Here is a 20,431-nt window from a genome sequence, read left to right on the forward strand (position 1 = left end):
CGAGAGTGAGAGCGAGAGAGAGAAAGAGACAGAGTAAGCAGGAAAGGGGCAGAGAGAAGGAGAGACAGAATCCCAAGCAGGCTCCAGACTGTCAGCTCAGCCCAAGACGGAGCTGAAACCCACGAATTGTGAGATCATGACCTGAGCTGAGAGTCAGATGCTTAACAGACTGAGCCACCCAGGTGCCCCCTTCCTTTATCTTCTGTAATATGGGAGAATAACACCTACCGCAGTCCTCTGGTGTCTTTTTAAAAAAAAAATTTTTTTTTTGATGTTTGTTTATTTTTGAGAGAGAGAGAGACAGAAAGAGACAGAGCGTGAGCGAGGGAGGGGCAGAGAGAGAGGGAGACACAGAATCCAAAACAGCTCTAGGCTCTGAATTGTCAGCACAGAGCCCGATGCGGGACTCGAACTCACGAACCGCAAGATCATGACCTGAGCCAAAGTCAGCTGCTTAACTGACTGAGCCATCAAGTCATGCCCCTTCCCACCCCCAGGGTCTTTTAAAGATTAAATAAGGTAAAGTATGTGAAGGCATTTGGGATGATGCTATCATCATCATCATCATCATCATCATCATCATCATCACGACCAAGGTCAGAGGAACCCTCTGGCTACAGCCTGGGTCTGTCCACATTGATACCATGTGTGGGGTCTCCACAGTCAGCAGACTTCCCTCAGGGACTCTGAACCCAGCAGCTCCAAAAGCTAGATCCTGTGCTTGGAGGTGAATGGTTTATGAGAGTTCCTGGATTAGGAGACTAAACAGTCATCAGATTCTAAGCACAAAGCCATCCCTCTAAGCCTGATGAATCTCTCTTCCTCCAGAAACTGAATACATTGTTCCCTCCCGGGGCCATAGGATGTTGCGCAAGAAATGACCTGGAGGTTGCGGCAGAGCATGAGGGAAGGACCTGCTTCTGGTTCTACTGCTGACTGGCCATGGGGTCTCCACCCCAGGCCCCCCAGCCTCTGTGTCTCTAAAATAACAGCACTAGACTATATGATTTCTAATTTTTATTTGTTTTTGAGAGAGAGAGAGAGAGAGAGAGAGAGAGAGCGCGCGTGCGCACGGGCCAGCATGAGTGGGGGAGGGGCAGAAGAGAGGGAGACACAGAATCCGAAGCAGGCTCCAGGCTCTGAGCTGTCAGCACAGAGCCTGACGCGGGGCTCGAACCCAAGAACTATGAGATCACGACCTGAGCCGAAGCTGGACGCTTAACTGACTGAGCCACCCAGGCTCCCCTAGACTATATGATTTCTAAGGGCCATTTGTGTTTAACATTCTGTGCGTCTAAACTACAAGAGTGCTCTTCTGAGCAGAAGGGAAACAGAGAGAGCCCAGGAAAGGGACTGAGGTCGACAAGAAAAGGAGACAAGTATACAGATCTGCCCCAGAGCCACCGGATCAATGGCTTCTCCTGCCCCTTGATAGCTTTGTGACCTTAGGCAACCTATTTAACCCTTCCTGTATGCAAGATGGGGGTCAAGATATTACCAGCTGTGCTGAGGCTGTGGTGTGTAGCCGAGGAACATCACTGGGTCTCCCCTAACTCTCCCTAGCTCTCCTGAGGACTGTGACCTCATCTTGGGAGCTTCGGCCATACTCCCTTCCCGGGTCAAGGGTACTAACGCCCTCTCCATGCCCACTGCCAGCTCCAGAGTCACCTGTTTCCATCCCTTCCCTGGTGCCTGCTTCACGGGCTGAGGGGCTGCCGGGGAGGTGGCAGGGACGCTCCTTGGCACGCACGCCCATGAACACAGTTCTCATGGAGAACTGGAGGTGCTTCCACAAGTCTACAAGTTCGAGCGGGAGGAGGAGAACTTAAAAATAGGGCGAGGGGAGTGTTCACCCAGAGACAATTCTGCCTGCCTCTCTCTTCCCACCTGCTCTACCGGGGAGAGTGGGGCTGGGCGCGCCGGCTTCCGAAGCCTGGAGCAGAGAGGACTGGATGTGGAGTATGGAGGCCACGGGTGGAAGGGATAACAAGACAGAGCAGGAGAGGGGTGAACAGGAACAGGAGGAGGGTTGAAGGAAAGGATGAAGAGCAGAGGGAGAGGAGGCATGGGATGGGGAGAGAGGAAGAAGTGGGGAGAGGGTGGGGAGGAGAAACGCAAAAGAAGGGGGCAGACGTGGAGAGAAGCAAAGAGAGAGGAGAAAAAGCAGAGACAAGAAGGGTGGGAAGAAGTGAGGAAAAAAGGCAATAAAAAAGGGAAGGGAGAGAGCGAGCGAGCGCGGTGAGATGAGAGAACAGACTTCAGCCCTCACAGAAGTGGCGCCATCCGCTGCATATTTATGACCCTGCCGGAGAGCGGAGAGCAGAGCGAGAGCGAGTGAGGGGACCGGCGGGGGGAGCTCATGGTGGAGGAAAATATGAAGACAAAAAGCTAAGCTGCTCTGGTCCCTTGGCAGAAAGCAAGCACGGAAACAGAATGTAAAGCAGGCTGGCTCCACGGTGCCCAGAGAGCAGGCGGGGCGGGCGGGGGGAAGGCACCCGCCCCGTCAGCTGGCCTGGCAGCTTGGCAGGGGCCTCTGAGGAGCGTCCGTGGCCTGCCCGGCGCAGCTGAGCATGCGTGGCTCCAGCTGCCGGGGCAGCTCTGCCCTGCTCTGGCTACGGACCAGGACAAGTGTGCACCCACCTCCAGACGCTTCACTTGGGTCCTTTCGAACTCCAGGCGGGTCTCCAGCTCCCGGATCTTAGCTTCCTGCCTGCTCACCAGGGACTTGTCCACCATGGACTGCTCCAGGAACTCCACTTGGCTCTGGAGGGCTTGTAGCTGGGGGTGGGGGCAGGAAGAGAAGAGCTGAGTCCAGAAGGGAGGGGCAGAGCCTGGGCAAGATCACCATGGTGACCAGAGGGCCGAGGGAGGGAGGGATGCACTGGGGAGGTGGGAGGACGGGGCCCCGAGCCAGAGGCATTCCCCACCTGGCCCGATGCTGGCACAGATTTTGCCCTTTGGAGGGAAAGGAGAAAGCCGAGGACCAGAGAGGGAATAGAAATGTGAAATGAGGCAGCTGAAGCCAAAATGTCTACTGTGGTGATATGGCTCCAAGCCTAGCCCTTCGCGTGCATTGATGCGGCGGCGTGGATTACTAATAACTGAGAGGAGCGCTTGCTTTCCAACGGGCTTGGTGGTCCGCCCCTACATACAGGGACCTCACACCCTCTTTCTACCAAGGGGGAAAGTCTCCACCTTCTCCTGCAGCTCCTGCTTCTCCTTATTGGCTTCTTCTAGCTGAGCCTGGAGGTCATTCATCTGTGCCAAGTCCCGCGAGGCCTGGGAAAGGAGTGAGTGCTGAAGCAGGATCCCCCATGAACACAAACCCCAGCCCACCACACCGCACACAGAGTGCAGGCCCGTGACTCCCAAGAGAAGTGGCGTGGAGGGGGGGGGGGCGCTTAGGAAGAGGACCAGAGGGCCAGCGTCTGTGGCGCGGGGTGTGGTGGGGCACCTGAGCCACGGCTGCCTTGTGCTTCTTCATCAGCTCATTCATGTCCTCCTGGTCCTCTTCCAGCCGGCTCTGGATCTCATTCTTCTCACGCTGAAGGCGGCTCAGCTGCTCCTCCAGCTGGACGGAGGCAAGACCGATCAGAGGGCGTGGGGCCTCGAGTGCCCGACGGCACCAGGTGGCAAATCCGAACTTCCCCATGCCACCTCCAAAGGGAAGGGGGTGATGTCGGGGCCGGGTCCACGCACGGGTCCAGACCCGTGGCGCTCGAGCAGCTGAGACAAAGGCTGTCTTTCGCAGCGTGGGCAGACCCTGGGCTAAATGACAGCTGCTTTCTGGCAGCTCTTTGAAGGCTAATGAGAAGGCAGAAAAGGTCTGCCCAGAACAAATGACCCATCATCCTGGCACCAGCAATCTAGGCCCTAACCTGAAGGTACTCTGCCCCCTTCAGGCCTCAGGCAAGGACCCCTGGACTCTGGGAAGCTCTGCTAGCTCGGATTCTCATTCTCCCCCCCACCCCCCGCCCCCCATGGCCTGCTCCCAGGCCATCCAGCCCCCACAGCCGGTCCACTCCTGGGGGGAGGGGAGGAGACGGCCAACAGCAGCTTCAGGAAATGAATGAATCTATTAGCCTGTAATTCCAAACCAAAATGACTGCGTTGGCTCCTTCTCTGCCCCATCCGTCTTGTTACCGGGCTGTGGGGAGCTGGGGAAGCCTCCGCCAAGAAATTTATTAACTCGGATTTAAATAAAATGGTAATTTTATAACAGCCTTTTTTAACACAATTAAAGAATTTGAATTACTCACCTGAAAACTGCTGAGGAGCACAAATGTCACGGGGATAAATCAAGCCCGGGAGATTGGCATCTCTCAGCAGATGGGTGACCAGCTGGGGGGCCGCGGAGCCCAGAGCCCCCAGCCTAGCCTCCCCGCTGCCCCCTTCCCTGCCCAAGGAGGTACTGGTGGCCGCATCCCCGTAATGAATTCCCGGCCGATGGATGGGCCGTGGGAGAGGTAGGGAATTAAAAGGGAAGCATTAAATAAAAGCTCTAATTAGCTGCCACTTGGGCTTGTCAGTGGGCTGGCCAGGGGAAGAGGAGGGAAACAGAGCCATCCCATCCTCTTATCGGTGCTTCCGCTAATCTCTAGGCACCTGTTTACATCCCTCAGCCACATTAGCTGCCTTTATTTATGGTGTCGGGGCCTGCGGCCAAGCTCCCACAGGCAGGTGGTTAAAACAGGGAGATGGGCCCTTGCTGGCTCCCTCTTCCACCTTGCCCCCCTCCCAGCCTCTGCTCTGAGTGGGGAGGGGCGAAGGAGGGGAGGCCCCCTCTCCCTGCAGGAAGTCCTGGAGTGAAGGGAGTGGGCTGAGGCAGGGCCCCCCCGTCTGGGGGGAAGGGAGCCACAGTTACAGCTCTATTTTGCTTCAGCCGCCCCCCTGAGCCTGGCTCGCACACCCCAGTCCCTCACCGCGGTCTTGGCTTTGGCGATGTCATCAATCTGCAGGTGCAGGTCTTCGATCTCCACCTCCATTGCTTTCCGTGCTTTCACGGCCGCTGCACAGGTGAACTCTGACTCCTCCAGCTGGACACAGAGCCACCCCCGCCCCAGGGAGAGACGTCAGCCATTCCCTGGGAGCAGGAGGGCTGTACAGGGTGCTCAGAGGGGAGAAGGAGCCCAGGCTCTGTTCGCTTGACCCCGGGGCTGTGGCGTGTTGGGGTGCACGCACAGGCATCTGCTGTGGCAGGGAGGGTGGGTACGGGGACCCATCCATGCCATCCTGGGGCTTGGCGGTCACGCTGTATGGCAGGCACAGATCCTAGGAGTCTGGCTGCTACAAGTGGCTTCTCCCCCTTCCCTGTTACCTTCCTTCTCAAGGACTCAAGAATCCCTGAGAGGGGCAGGAGCAGGAGAAAGAACCAGTCCCCTGGAGCTGCCGACTTCATCTCTGTAAAGATACCTGGTTCTTCAGCTGGGCGATCTCCCTCTTGCTGGGTGCGTTGTTCTTCAGGTGGTCCAACATGATCTGGGCATCTGCCAGCAGGGCCTTGGTGCGCTTCAAGTCTTTCCGGAGCCGCTTCTCTGACTCCAAGTCCCGCTGGTTCACCTAGGTGGACACCAGAAGCTGGGGCTCTGGGTTCCACCACAGAGCCTCCTCCTATCTTTCCTAAGCCCCTGGTTCACTCTTGCCCTCATTCTGAGTGTCTCCTTAACAAGTAACAACAGAGGAAGTGCCAGGGTCGTGCCAGCCAGTGAGAAAAGCCTGGGGGTGCTGTGTGTGGTAATGACCCCAGTTATACACGCGATGACGGTGGGCTTTACGGAGCCCAGTCCCCCTCCCCATTCCCAGCTTTGTATCCCCAAGATGGCCTCCCTAAGGCCGGACGGTACAGGCCGTTGGCCGGCCCTGCCAGCAGGCCCTGCTTACCTGGTCGCTGAGCGTGGCGAGCTTGCTCTCCAGTTCCCGCTTCTCTCGAAGCACCTTCTGCTTGTCCTCATACTCCTCCTCAAGCTGCACTTCCATTTGCTTCAACTGCAGGGCCCGGGGACAGAGGCCCACCGGTCCCTTCAGCGTCTGCTTCCAGCCAGTCCCCTTCCCTTCTGGATCCCCCTACCCTGGGAAAACTGTGGGGCAGGCTGAGCATGGAGGACCCCAAGGGGTCAGACCCCAAGTTCAAAGTTCCTAGGGTTTCAAAGCAGCCTGGGAGGAGAGGAGGGACTTCGTTCTGAGTGGGAGGCTTCGTTCTGGAGTGGGCAGGCCCTGCTGGGTCAGGCTAGCTGACTGCAGAGGGGTACAGAGTGAGCTGTCGCTTGGCACAGAAAGCAGGGAGCATTCGTGCCTCAAAGGACTGAGCTTCTCAGAGAAGCTATCGACCCCGAGAGCACACATCCCAGCCAATGCCAGGGTCTCCAGCAGAGGTTCCGGGTCCAGAATGGCAATGGATGATAGTGTGGCTAAGGTAGGGAAACAGAAAACCCCTTTCTTTATTTTTTTTAATGTTTATTTATTTACTGAGAGAGAGAGAGAGAGAGAGAGAGAGAGAGCGCAAAGGTGCAAGTGAGTGGGGGAGGAGCAGAGAGAGAGAGAGAGAATCCCAAGCAGCCTCCGCACTGTCAGTGGAAAGTCCAATTTGAGGCTCGATCCCATGAACTGTGAGATCATGACCTGAGCCAAAATCAAGAATTAGATGCTCAACTGACTTTAAACCCCTTCCTTTTTTTTTTTTTTTTCAACGTTTATTTATTTTTGGGACAGAGAGAGACAGAGCATGAACGGGCGAGGGGCAGAGAGAGAGGGAGACACAGAATCGGAAACAGGCTCCAGGCTCTGAGCCATCAGCCCAGAGCCCGACACGGGGCTCGAACTCACGGACCGCGAGATCGTGACCTGGCTGAAGTCGGACGCTTAACCGACTGTGCCACCCAGGCGCCCCTAAACCCCTTCCTTTAAAGCAGTGATGGGGGAACCAGGGTTTGTATGGGACAGGGTAGGTGCCCATTACCTTACCTTCTTCTGACATGACTGCCGGGCCTCCTCCACCTCCTCATCCCGACTTTCCACCTCCTTGGAATGGGTCTGTCTCATTCGCTCCATTTCCATCTCTAGACGTAGCTTGGCCTAAAGGTGGTTGGGAATAGGGACCAGGTTCCTGACCCCAGTGCTACACCCTGACAGGTAGTGCTCCCTGGGCTCAGGAGTGGGGATGGTCTCTGCCAGAAATACCCCTGTGCTCCTGCCTTGCTCCTGTGGCAGTCAGCTTCTCCAGAGAAGCCAAACTCCCTCACTAGATGTTTGTCCCAGGCCCAGGGGAGGCTGCCAGAGGTGGGGACAATTCTGTAGGTCTTCCATTTGGCCTCCAGGCTCTAGCTCCCTGGACTGACACGGTGGCTGGGGGGCGGGCTGGGTGGGCTCAGGGCCTCCTGGCTGCTGTGCATCCTGAACCCCTGAACGCTAGAGCTCAATCAAGATTTGTTCTTGCAGAGAGCTACGTGAAAGCTTAATTACTTTCACACTGTGGCTGGCACCGATCAGGTGCTCACCTCACATTTTGTGAGTAAGGGAACGAATGAATGACTGCACATGGGAACTTGTCCTCCTCCGGCTATTCCCTGGGTTAGTGGCGGGGAGGGGGGGGGTGGGGGTGGGGGAGGGGGGATGCTGGTGCCTCCCTCGGCCAAACCCTGTAGCACCTGCTCCAACATCTGGATGGTCCCCGCCTGCTCATCCAGCTCCTCTTCCTGATCCTTGACCTTGGCCTCCAGGTCCCGGAGCTGTTTCTTGACCTTGGCCAGAGAGGCCTCATCCTTAGACTCTTGGGAAGAAATGTCCTGGAGCTCAGCCTCCAGTGAGACGACCTTCTGGGTGAACCCCGCAATGTCCATGTCTTTTTCCTGGAGCAAAAGAGAAGATGAGGCCGGCCGGGGCCCAGCCCGCGTCTGTGATGGGGATGGGGCACGGATGCGGGTGGCCCACGCACCTCCAGTTGCTGCTTCAGGCTGAAAGCTTCGGCGAGGAGCGCATCCTTCTCTCGCTGCAGCTTCTCCCGCTGCAACTTCTCCCGCTGGGCCTCCTCGTGCGCCTGCGACAGCTCGCTGTCAAACCTGTGAGGGAACATGCGTGGCCAAGGTGGCTCCCCCAGCGCAGGGAAGAGTCCGGATCTCCGGCACCCAGAAGCCGCCAGGAATCAGGGCCACCATAGGACAGGATGCAAGCGGAGGCGGCCTCGCACGGCCCGAAAGCAGGGGGATAGGGCAGGGGTGAGGCAACATCCAGGATACAGGTCAGGCCACCTCGCCCTGCTGAGCAGCCTGGTCTGGGATGGGGGCATTTCATTGTGCCGGTCTAAGGAGCCCCTGTACCAGGGGGGCCTAGGAGGGACCCACAGACAGCTTCCAGGGAAGAGGTGGATAGACTGTGCCTAGTCGCTGTCTTGACCTTTTCCATTTCAACAGATCCAAGAACGAGGGGCCGGGTGGGCACTGAAATAGGTAGAAATGGACGTCCTGCCTCATCTCACTCACTTTCCACAGTTCATCTTGGCCACTCTAGATGAGCAGCTGGCTCTGGCCCCCACCCCTGGGTGCCAGCCTCTGGCCAGGCCCAGCAGAACTCGTGTCACCACCAGGACAGCTCACGCCGGGCTGGAAGCCAGCAGTCCCACTGTGCCCAGCTGGCAGTGCGCTTCGATGGGCACACAGGCCAGGGTCGAGGCCTCTTTCCTTGCTCCTCTACTCCTGGCCTCCTATTTCCCGCCCAGTGACTCTAAATAAGGAGCAAATTGCTGAAATTCCTCTTGATACCTTCCCTGAATAGCTAATGAGGTTCCTGTTGAAAACTGAATGGCTCCCCCCAACCCAACCCCACATTAAAAAAAAAAAAAAAGGTAAGGAAACTCCGGGCAGCTGAAATGAAACCTAATAAGTTGCCCAGCAGGGAGTGCAGCGGGAGCCGGTAACTAGGCCGGGCTGGCACTGCCATCGGGGTGCTCGGGAGACGGGTCCCGCTAAGGGTGCCCGCCTCTACGGGAAAGGGAGGGTGGGGTACAGAAGAGAACTAGGGAAGCGGAGAGGCGCGGTGCTGGGAGCGAGGAGTAAGATCTGTCTCTCCTCACTCTCTGCAAGCAGCACCCAGCTGGGAGGACAGCAGAACGCCCAGGAGGCCGAGGGTAACCCCGGGGTCACTGGAAGGACTCGCCTCTGCCCTGCTCACCCCCAGGGTCGTGGGTGTGATGCTGTTCCTTCACCAAGGCACCCGGGGCCTCTGCTGAGAGGCCCTCCCCTGCAGAGGGGAACTAGGCACTGTTCCTGCTCCCTGGGGCACCCTGCTGCTCCCAGGGTGTGTGGGTTCCCCGGTGTTGCTAATAAAGGCGTCCCATTCCCATCCCCAGCCAGGGAAATTAATTTAGATTGGATTTTATCCTGTGAGGGCTGCCCCCCTCCTCTGTGTCATTACCATAATGAGATGGAAGTAGCACGGTGGTTTAACAACATTAGCCAGGAGAGGGTGTCTGTGTGGCTCAGGCAAGCGGGAGATGGGGAGCGGGGTGGGGGCAAGGGGCAGGGCCGCAGGTGCGTTCTGCACGGGTCCTGGGTGAGCTCGTCCTACTGGGTCCAGGCAGGGTGATGGGCACACACTGCGGGGAGCACGTCCAAGAGCGAAGGCCCGAGCGGGCCTCCAGTGGGGATGCAGCCTGAGTGCTCCTCAGAGGTCAGGGGTGAGACACATTCCAGGACAAGGGACCATGCAGGCATGGTCCCTGACCCAATTCAGGCCCTCGTTCCTTGTCTCCTCCCTGGAGGGGGAGGCAGGGAGCCCTGTTGGGGTTGCTCTAGGAAGTCTTCTGTGTCCAGGGCGGGGGACCCACCCACCTCCTCTGCTTCTTCTCCAGCTCGTGGTTGCGGACCTGCTGGCCCTCCAGGTGCAGCTTGGTGTCCTGCAGCTCAGCTGTTAGCCGCTGGCACTTCTTCTTGAGCTGCTGCAGAGCCCGCTGGCTCTCGTCACTGTCGGCCTGCAGGTCTCCGAGCTAGGGCCAAGGTGGGGCACAGGGTCAGCAGCCAGCGAGGGGCCGGAAGTATGGGCGGAGAAGGGGAGGAGGAGGAGGCAGGGGAGGGAGGGAGGGAGGGACCCAGGGATGTGGGTTGAAGTCTGGGACATCCAGGGAACCGAAGACACTCTCTAACAATTGTTTGCCCTTGGGTGTCCCCAGCACCGAGAGGCTAACAGGTGGACCCTGGGGGCTCGCCGGCTCCGCGTGGCCCTCCCAGGCACAGGCCGCCCTCCTTCCGCCAGCCTCACCCGCCTCTCCAGCTGTCTCTTGTTCTGCTGCTCCACCTCCAGCTTGTCCTCAAACTCCTGCTGGAGCCGCTTCTTGGTGAAGTCCACCTCCCGCATGGCTCGCTCGTACTTCAGGCGCCACTCACCACCTGCAGGGTCGGGGGCAGACAAGGGAGGACCAAGCTGCTGAGAGTCCCTGAGAAGGGACAGAGGGCACGAAGCAGGTGGAATCGGCCAGAGGGACTCAGAAAGGTCTCTGGAGTGACAGCTTCCTCACAAGCCAGCAAAAGACTAGAGAGGGTGTGTGGCTATGTGTGCTGTCCTCTCCCCGGGGACCCTCAGACCATGGCCCTCGGACACTGTCATGATCACGGTTGCATAACCCTCCATGATGATCCCCTACATTCACCGGCACCTCTACCTTCTCGTCTATTTCTTTCACTGGAGCCTTGCACCAGCTCTACGGATGGGGGATGGGCCCAGGCCAGGGGCGCGGCTGCCCAGGGGTGGGTATCAAGCTTGCCACTCAGGCCACTGCCGAGCTCCTCTGGCCTCACACCCACCTGCGTCATCATCGTCCACCTCCCCGTTGATCTCAGCTGCCCGGATGAGACGGGCCTCCATCACCTCCATTTCCATCACTTCCATTTTCTTCTTCAGCGCATCATACTGGGTCTGTAGAGGGGAGGTGTATGAGGCTGCCGTCCCACTCCCTCACTCGGTACCAGCCAGGGCCCTGAGCCACGCAGACCACGGTCACGTGTTCACCCAGGGTGGACAGGGGTGCCGGGCCACCTGTCCCCAGTGGGGGGAGCGGATGGATACCAGGGCGTGGTAGTCACTGGCACGACTGTCTTCACCCCGGCCCTGCCCTCACCTGTAGCTCCTTCATCTCCTTCTCGGCTCGGAGCCTCTCGGCGGCCTCTGCGTCCAGCAGCTGGGAGGCGGACTCTCCTGTGTTGCGTTCATCAGTCAGCTCCGATGTCAGCTCTGAGATCTGGGGTTGGGGGGAGGGAGTGGCCACCAGTTGAAATGCCTGCCTCACTCAGCTGGAACCCCTGGGCGGGGCAGGGGGGGGGGGGGCGCTTCCTAGGCCTGGTACCCCGCACAGGTGGCCAGTCAGCCTGGGGTTGGGAGTCACTCACCCGGGTTTCCAGCCGGTCGCTGTTGAGCCGAAGCTCGTTCCGCTCCTTCTCCACCTTCTCAAGCTTGTTCCGCAGTTGCTGGATCTCCTCCTAGGGTGCAGTAAAGAGGGCAAAGTGAGCCAGAGGCACTGCGGGAGGCTGGGGCCTGGAATCAGCACCCCTGGAGTGAAGGGAGCTGGTGAAGCTCGGGCCAGGACACGGGGAATAGGAAGCCACTGCCTCCCAGGGGCTCCTATCCCTGGACCCTTCCCCAGATGCTAAGGATGCCTGCGATTTTATGCCGAGAGGCTACCCAGCGGCTTAGCCAGCACCCTAGAGGGACGCCTTCCGTTTGGTGGGCATAGTTCAAGGACACCAGCTCTCTGGACTAAATAAAGAGCACTTGGGAGCCCAAGACAAGCCGGCAAGGCTTTTGCCCACACGGATGAACCTGTCCTCTCCCATTGGCTTGGCCCTTCCCAGGCTGTTACGTACGTCTTTGTTCCGGATCTGCTCCTCGGACAGCTGCACCTCGATGAGGGGCCGCACGGTGGTAAAGAGTTTCCACCAGGGCCAGTCCTTCACCCCTTTGTTCTTCTTGATGTTCTTCTGCACACAGCGGATGGCCAGGTCCTGGATCTGAGTTGAGGCGGGGGTGGTGCACAACAGGGACCTCAGTCCCAAGCGCAACAAGGATCCCCACCACCACCGGCAGCACAACGGCCAGGTTGAACCCCCCCGCCCCCGCCCTCGCCCCCGCCCCGTTCAAACACTCCCTCCACCACCCCTTGGTCTCAGCCTCTCCCCATCCCTCAGAGAGTGGGCGGCAGGGAGCCCGGCGCTGGGAGCCCCGCACTGGGCACTAACCGCTCTGCCGTCATTAGGAATAATTTCATCTGCTTTATTTGCTGCCTGATTATTTCCAGCACCCTGGCCTAGATGTGCTATAAAACCTAATCTTGCTGAAACACAAGAGGCGGCGGTGCTGGCTGTTTTATGGACTTGCTAATAAGAAAAGGAGTCGCTGACACAGCTCCTTAATCTTCATGGAGCAGCCTATGATCCAGAGCCCACCTTCCCCTAAGCCCTGCCCCCCACCCCTGCCCTAGGACCAGGCCACACGGCCCCAGAGCTGGGCATACCAGCACACTCTCTGGCACCCAGGAGCTGCCCATTCCCCGCCCCGGCCCAGAGCATGCTGGCCCTGGGAGGCCCGTGCCTCTTCTCCCCCAGCTAACAATAACTCATGGCCCCAAGACCAGCCTCGTGCCCCAGCATGTCCCCTTGAACCCCCGCCCCCACCCCAGGTACTCAGCTCTGCCACCTAGGCCGGGGAGTGGGACCTTTTTCTTCTTGAAGTGCTGGCGGGCCAGGTAGCCCCTGCAGGCCGCCTGGAACAGGGTTAGGTTCCTGCTGGTCTGCTCGTCCCGCTGCTCCTCCAGCCGAGCCAACGTGCCAGCCCTGAAGAACACCTGTGGAGAAGCAGGCCGGATGAAGGCGGGTGATGGGCTCCGGGCAGCCCAGCAGGGGAACAGGCAGCTGGCACAGGAGACGGGCAGGCCTGGGAGGGGGCCCTTGGCCTGGGAAGAACCTGAAAATCCAAGGGAACAAGAGAGGAGGGAAGGAGCAAGGAGAGGCCCCAGGATGGCTGAGGGAGGAGGCCCAGGCTGGGGGCTGGGGCGGTGTTTTGGAAGGAGAGGAGTAGGGTGGGAAATCTAACTTCAAAGGGAGATAAAAGGAGAGGGCAGTCAAAGGGAAGGAATCTGGGACAAGAAGGAAATGAAGCGGCCACTGTCAAATGGGGACAGGACACCCCTCAGCAACATCTACGGTGGCTTCTTCCCCCAGGACTGCCAGCAACACCGTCCTTGCCCCCTGGGCCCACAGCCCACCGCAGGGCCCACCGCAGGCTCCAGCCACCTCGGATCAGGTGAAGTGGATGGTGGGGAATGTGTGTGAGAAGAGAAAGGTCCAGCAGCCGTGGGCAGAGAAAGGGTGGGGCAAGGGGCAGGGGGTACCCTCCCTGCACCCTCCCCGCTCAGTTTCATTTTAGACAATCTCCTCTTTCATGTGCCAACATCCCACCTCCACACACACACACACACACACACACACACACGCGCGCGCGCGCGCGCACACCCACACACACACACACCCAGGTTTCATCTCATGAAAAAGCCAGTGGGGTGGGCGGGGGTTGGCCCCATCAAGGGACCTGTTGTACAGGTTTGGGGGCTGGAGAGCAGACGTGAGAGGAACCAGCTGGGCGCCCCCACATCCAGCATTTCCTCTCACTCTTTGGTGCTCTGAGCTGGGGCTGGGTAAAATTTCCCCTGCTAAGAGAAGAAGAGGGGGAAATATATAGGCGAAAAAAGACTCTAGGATCCTCACAGAGGGCAAACGGACATCCGGGAATATGCCCACCTCCACCTTGCCCAGAACACAGAAAATTCCCTTTCTGGGGGCCAAGAGAAGATGTGAACTCCACAGGAAACACTCAGAACCAATACCCCCAGACCCCTCCTTCAGTGAAGAAGTGGGGAGAGGGCCTACACTTTCTGCTGAGAAAGCTTTGCCTCTGGCGACTCCACAGAAACTTAGTCCCCCGGGGCTGGCCTAGGAGAAAGCCAGCTTGGTCCTCTGCAACGTTTCCCCAAATCCCATGCTGGGGCTGAGTGCCTGGGATCTCCAACGGGCCTCAAGCCCTACCTGAGCCTTCATCTCCCACAATGTGTGAGCCTGAGACTCCACCAGGGGGTGGGGAATATCCAAGCCCCCCCCCAGAGGTGGACACATGAGCTAGTGGCCAGCGCACGTGGGTGTCCGACTAGGGCCGAAGAAGGGAGGTGGCGGGTTACGGGATGGAGAGCGGCCCCCATTCTCAGTGTCTCACAATGAGAAGAGAAAGGGTGGTCTAGGCACTGGGGCAGGGAACCTTAGACCTCTGCCGAGCAGCTGTACGTTAGTGGGGTTAAGAGTCCTTTTGAGTATTAGGTGAAATCTCGGGGCCCTCTCCTCCCCCACATACCCATCCACACAAATTTTGCAAATTTCAAGAGACTCTCAGGTCCCCAAACACCCTGCCTGAACCCTCAGTGTCCTGTGGGCTCAGACTGAGACCGCCTCCTCAGCCGCAATGCGACAAACACACGGAATCTTTGCTCACCAGCCAGCCCAACCACAGCCTAGAAGCCCTGAAATTTTTCCCCCAAATCAGATGTGAGCAAACATCCAGCTTTGCCCTAATTCCTCTCTGAGCACGTGTGTGCCCTGGGGCTGTCCCGTCTCGGCCAGGCACCTGGGATGCAGCAGAGGGTCTGAGATGGCAGCCGGGAAGAGGACCAGCCTGTACAGGCCCACTCTTGCCCGAGATGTGCCTTGGAGGAAGTGCCACCCCAATGCCACCAGCAGCAGTCCTGCCCTGCCAGAGGGGTAGCAGCCTGCCCAAGAGACCAAGAGGCTGAAGTGAAACCTTGGACTGTAGGCTTCCCAGGGAGGAAACTCAGCTGGCAGCCCCTGGGCTCACAGATGGTTGGGGATGGGAGAGGTCGAGTCAGACACAGTGAGACCTAAACCAGAAAAATGACGCAGAAAGAGTGGGACCACAGAAGACCCAGAGAACAAAGAAAGAAACAAAATGATGAGCGAGAAGCCAAGGAAGAGACCAGCAGGAACTGCCAGGGCCCCAAGGAAAAGGGAAAACCAGCAGAGACACAGATACAGCCAGCGGACAGGAAAGGGAAGGGTGAGACTGTGACTCAGAATACAGAACAGAGAAAACAGAGCGGACAAGCAACACCGAGCCTTTTCTGCGAGCATCTCCTTCCACTTCACGCTCCCCACGAAGCCCTGGGACCCGGAGTTCCCTCCCTCCCTGCTGACAGGTGGACAGGTTCAGAACCCTCTTCGCGGCTCCCAAATGCTCTCCCTCCCACCACAGCCCTCGGGGCACATACGTGGATGCCACCTGTCAAGTCTCAGGACAGAGGGGCGCGCAGGGCTCCTGCCTGCGGGAGGGACGCTCGCCTGACAGCAGTTCGGCAGACCGGCACCCAGACCGGGCGTGCCTGCCTTTTATATGCCACGTTCCATTCAGATGAGGAATCGGGCTTGTGGGCAGGTGGTGCCGGCCCAGCCTCACTGTGTCCTGCTTGCTCTTCTGGGACCCTGGCGGCCCTGGATGACTCGCCAAAGGGTCCCCTGGACAACTCCTGCCCTCCCGCTTTGTCCGGCTTTCCTCCCTTCTGTCTCCCCCACTCCCCACACCAGGACTCAGGCCAAGTTCAGGGCCACCTTCCAACCCACTCCCTCCTGACATCACAGGGGTGTTCACGGCACTGAACAAGCCAGTTATTCAGAGGGAGGGAAAGTCAAGTTTGCGGCAGAAGGGAAGGGCCAGCTGTCTGGACAAGGGTGACCGGAGAGGGACGGCCCAGCTGCCTTCCTGTAGGGACAACTCACCCGGCTCAGGCCCATGCAGCAGCTGCTCTTCTCCAGGTCGAGGGACTCCAGCAGCTCCTCCACTGCCTGCAGAGACATGCCCCTGTCAGGGAGGCCAGGGACCACCCCCGTCTCCACGCGGGACTCTGCCCAGTCACGAGCCTTTCCCATCCTCCACTGAGACAGTCTGTTACTTATTCAACAAGCAGCCTCAGTGGGCATCTGCAGTGTCAGGCACTGTGTTAGATTCTGGGTACGTAAAGATGACTACGAGAGGAACAAGTTGTCTTGTTGGGGGGGTGAAACAAGTGAATTAGTGAAGTACACTGAGGAGAGGCACTAGGTCAGACAAGGGAACCATGGAAGGCATCCTGGAGGAGGTGTTGCTTGTGTTGAGTCTTTAGCTACAAGTAAGAATTAGCCAAAGTAGGAGACGAGGCATTTCGGGCAGAGGGATGGGCATGAGCAAAGGCCTGGAGACTACAAGAATGCACCAAGGAAACCAGACAGTTGAGTACAGCAGGAGTGAAGGGGATAGGGCAGCTAAGGTGCAACTAGACAGGGGGGCAGTAGCCAAAGGGTGAGGTGCCTGTGTGCTTTGAGAACCCATGGAGGGCTCTCTCAAGGAGGGACATGATCAGATTTGCATTTTTCAGTGATCCTGCTGGCGCACGGTGGGAGAATGGACGGAGATCCCTTAGGCAGTTACTGTAGTAATTCATAGGAGAGGAGGCAAGAGCCTGACCCACAGGGAAGAGAAAGAGGCGGAAATGCAGGTGATGTCAAGGAGGCAGAGCCTTGCCACATGTGAGAGGGCAGGGTAGACGACTGAGGTTTCTGACTTCTGTAGCTAAACAGTTAATGGTGCCATTCTCCAAGGTAGGAAACAAAGGGCAAGAGTAGGTTTGGGGGGCGATGGAATCGAATCAGTTTGGTCTGAACGCTCTGAGTTTGAGGTGTTATAAGGTCAGATAGAGAAGTCCAGAAAACGGCTAGATAGAAATGCATGTCTGATGTTCAGGAGAGAGGCCTGGGCTACAGGTATTGATTTGAGAGTCGTCAATACGTAGACAGTAGTTGAAGTGATGGGTGTGAATGAGGTTGCCCAGGAAGAGGCTGTAGAATAGAAAACATGGACGTCCAGGGAGAGCGTCTTAAAGGAAGGGGGAGGTAGAAGAAAGGAAGCTCAGAGGGACAAAGAAAGAAAGAATAGAGAGACCAGAGCAAAGCCAGGAGTGGCAGCAAAGAAACAGAGCAGAGAATGTTTCCAAAAGAACAGAGTTGTCAAGAGAGTCACATGGGCCAAGAAGCACAGAAAAGTGCCCATTAGCGCTGGCAACATGGAGGCCACGGGGCAATCGGAGACCAGTCCCGGGGTGTCAGGGCCAGGATCTAGGCAGCTGAGGGTGGAGGGATGGATGGCGGTGGGATGGGGGCAGGTCAGTGACAGACAACAGTCTGGGGTGAGAGAGGGTTGACGGAAGCCTCCTTTCGGAGCACAGTGTCTGCAGCATGTTTCTCTGTGGACAGAAAAAGGAGAGGCTGAAGGAACAGGAGAAAGAACAATTCAATTACCACTGAGGGAGCAGGCCTCCAGGGAGCCACCAGGAATGGATTCCAAAGCACAGAAGGAAGGGACTGGATGGGGGGGGGGGGGCTACCTCTCCCACCCGGACAGGAGGGCTGAGGAAGGAGGCACCTGAGAGAAGTGTACAGAAGGCAGAGGAGGAAGTTGGAACCTCAATTTTATTAGCATTTAGAGGCGAGGTCAATTGCTGGGCGGATGATGTGGGAAGGTGTGATAGGGGGAGATTTGAGGAGAAAGATGGAGAATAGAACAGCAGGGAAGGGGCTTAGAATAGGGGCCAGGGAGGCTCTGGGCTGATGGCTCGGAGCCTGGAGCCTGTTTCCGATTCTGTGTCTCCCTCTCTCTCTGCCCCTCCCCCGTTCATGCTGTGTCTCTCTCTGTCCCAAAAATAAAAAGTTAAAAAAAAAAAAAAAAAAAAAAAAAAAAAGAATAGGGGCCAGGGAAGGATGGGGCATATGAAAAACTTGCTGGGCCATGTCAAGGGCCCCGTTGAGGCTGGAGGCCAGGAACCTGTAGGACTTCAAGTCTACCCAATTGTATAATTTTCTCCCACAGCTCTTGGGAGTCCCAAATGGAGGAGCACAGATGCCTGGAGGCTGGCCCTAGTGTGTGTGTGTGTGTGTGTGTGTGTGTGTGTGTGTGTGTGTTGTTTGAGGGGGGGGGGGCGTGGGCGGGGGGCGGGTGCCATGGGAGGCTCAGGAGAGCTGAGGGTGACAAAGGCCAAGTGATGGGAGGGCTGGACCACGGCATTGAGGCTGAGTGGAAAAGGAAGGAAAGTTAGAAGGGAATGGAGTGGGGTCCAGAAGCGAGAGGTCTCAACAGGGTCAAAGAGCAAGTGTTCTGAGAGGAGGAGAGAAGTGAGGTGCACAGGTAGAGGGCTGTGGTCAGAGGAGGCCACGTTAGAATTTAAGATTCCTGAAGTGAAGTGTTTCCAGGGATGACAAGGTGCTGGGTGTAGCCAGGAGTGGGAGGCTGGAATAAAGGTCAGGGGTCAGACAGAGGGGGGCTGTGTCATCTACATCCACAGCAAACTTGCCCAGGACACTGGCAAGTCCTGGATGGAAAGAAGTTTTAGAGGCCTCCGTGAATATGGGTCTGTGACTCAGGGGGCAAGGGGACAGGGGCTTTCTGCCCCATTCGGCCCCATTCTCCCTCTTAGGGAAGCCAAGGTAAGGTCTGAGATGCCTTCAGAGTCAGGCTGGGAGCCTGAGGCCAGAGCACAGTGAAAGAGGGGTCCTCTGCTCGAGGAGCCCTCTGGCTGTCTGCAGGGCTCCTCTGGGGAGTGATAGCCTGCGTGATAGCCCAGAATGGCAGGGAGGCCTCCCTTTCTGCAGCCATGAGTTCACCACCCTGTGCTGACAAGCGGCCCAGGAGCCTCTGGCTTACCCTGGCCTGGGAGGCCTTACCACACCCATCTTCCCCTGAAGAGGGATGCTTGCCTCACCTCTGGACAGCTTCTTGCTGTGGGAACCAGTCCGTGATGTGGGAGTCGAGGCTGAAGGGCCCAGGTGCTACCAATGGTACACCCAAAACATTAGTTCCAATCTGCCACCTGGGAGGCTCTTAGATGACCAGCTCGCCAGAGCGCTGGCCTCCAGAGGGGGTGCTCTTCTCTGACTCCCCAGGCTGCCCTCTCCCCACCGCCACAGCTTGGCTGCCACGTGCCCCTGTCCCGGCCCCGGTCGGCCAAAACCAGGAGCCTGAGCAAGGGCCAGCCTGGCTCTCTCTAGGGGAGGAAAGGTAGCCACTTGGAGTGGGGTCTGAAGAGGAATCTGGGGTCCAGACCTACCCGCCTTTCATCCACCACGATGTAGTTGCGCCCATGTTTCTTGGTCAGGTGTGGTGCCAGGACGTCAAAGCGGCGGCGGAACTCGGAAAATACCATGTGGTCAGGGTAACCTAAAGAGAGGGCGGTCCAGAGTCGGTCCTTCAGCACCCCGTCTGCTCCCGGCACGCCTGATGGCCACTGGCACCCAGGTAGCAGGCAGGGACGTCACTGGAAGGGGAAGAAACTCAAGGGGGAGGAGAGGCCGTGGCTGAGGCAGGCCCAGGAGAGAGGGGTGGAGAGGGAAGAGGCAGGTGCAAGGGACAGGAGGCTGCCCTCCAGCGGGATTTCAAGGTTACAAAGGGAACAGTTTCCCTTAGAAGGAAGCAAGCTCCTTGTCAGTGAGGTGTGCAAACGGAGGATGGCGGACCACCTGGAGAAGAAAGCCGGGATGACCTCTAAGACGCTTTCTAGGCTCCGAGTCTATGACTCTGTTCGAACCCAGAAAGAACAATGTCTTCAGGGCTTAATAAGGAAACAGAAAATAGGGCAACAGAGAGTAGCTGAGAGGAAAAGTGCACAGGCTTGGGGTTGGAATCCTGACCCTGGCTCTTAGCATCATGTGACCTTGGGTGACCCACTCAACATTTCTTTCTTCTTTTTTTTTAGTCACAAAAAACTTTATTTAGAATGTAAAGTTTTGGGAAGTTTGTTAAAGATATCAAAAAGTTTGAAAGCACATGACTAAATAGGATTACGGATCATTATACAACTTAAGTTTTAAGTTTTAACCAAAATGGCACTAAGAGATTCTATAGAAGGTTATATAATTTTTAGCAAAACTCAGCTCCTTTAATATCAATAAGTTTTAGTTTTCTTAGGTAATTAGAGATCTGATAAAAACAAATATAGAAAGCTTGTTTTCTGGGCAGATAAAGAAAAAAAAATGTTGTGATTTCTTATCAAGAGCAGATCAATAATCTAAGAAAGTCTTCTTTTTAACAGAGAGAAAAACAAAATTTTAATTTTAGACTGGTGTACTTTTTTCCATTTTAGGTTTTTATTTTAATTCTAGTTAGCTAGCATCTAGTATTATATTAGTTTCAGGTATACAATATAGTGATTCAACAATTCCATACATCACCCAGTGCTCATCACCTGTTTCATCCACCCTCCCTAGCCCTCTCTCCTCTGGTCAATTATCAGTTTGTTCTCTCTAGTTAAGAGTCTGTTTCTTGGGGCGCCTGGGTGGCGCAGTCGGTTAAGCGTCCCACTTCAGCCAGGTCA

The 20,431-nt window shown here is 57.1% G+C and overlaps 1 protein-coding gene across 16 annotated transcripts in view; it reads right to left on the reverse strand.

Annotated features, from left to right (window-relative positions):
• Positions 1–20,431, reverse strand: part of MYO18A (myosin XVIIIA) — a 106,483-nt gene that overhangs the window by 12,921 nt on the left and 73,131 nt on the right. For all 16 annotated transcript variants that reach the window (XM_040455398.1, XM_040455397.1, XM_040455395.1 and 13 more), the window contains 18 exons: positions 19,169–19,278; positions 15,813–15,878; positions 12,695–12,823; positions 11,847–11,990; positions 11,373–11,462; positions 11,105–11,224; positions 10,791–10,902; positions 10,249–10,376; positions 9,822–9,976; positions 7,931–8,054; positions 7,644–7,844; positions 6,961–7,071; positions 5,881–5,985; positions 5,413–5,559; positions 4,923–5,036; positions 3,455–3,571; positions 3,196–3,279; positions 2,641–2,778 (listed from right to left, as the gene is read on the reverse strand). In XM_040455398.1, coding sequence (XP_040311332.1) covers positions 2,641–2,778; positions 3,196–3,279; positions 3,455–3,571; positions 4,923–5,036; positions 5,413–5,559; positions 5,881–5,985; positions 6,961–7,071; positions 7,644–7,844; positions 7,931–8,054; positions 9,822–9,976; positions 10,249–10,376; positions 10,791–10,902; positions 11,105–11,224; positions 11,373–11,462; positions 11,847–11,990; positions 12,695–12,823; positions 15,813–15,878; positions 19,169–19,278 — 2,195 coding nt within the window. The remainder of the gene's footprint in view (positions 1–2,640; positions 2,779–3,195; positions 3,280–3,454; positions 3,572–4,922; positions 5,037–5,412; positions 5,560–5,880; positions 5,986–6,960; positions 7,072–7,643; positions 7,845–7,930; positions 8,055–9,821; positions 9,977–10,248; positions 10,377–10,790; positions 10,903–11,104; positions 11,225–11,372; positions 11,463–11,846; positions 11,991–12,694; positions 12,824–15,812; positions 15,879–19,168; positions 19,279–20,431) is intronic.

This window comes from Herpailurus yagouaroundi, unplaced genomic scaffold (genome assembly GCF_014898765.1).
Source record: "Herpailurus yagouaroundi ecotype Mexico unplaced genomic scaffold, PumYag 215, whole genome shotgun sequence".
NCBI classification, from domain to species: Eukaryota; Metazoa; Chordata; class Mammalia; order Carnivora; family Felidae; genus Herpailurus; species Herpailurus yagouaroundi.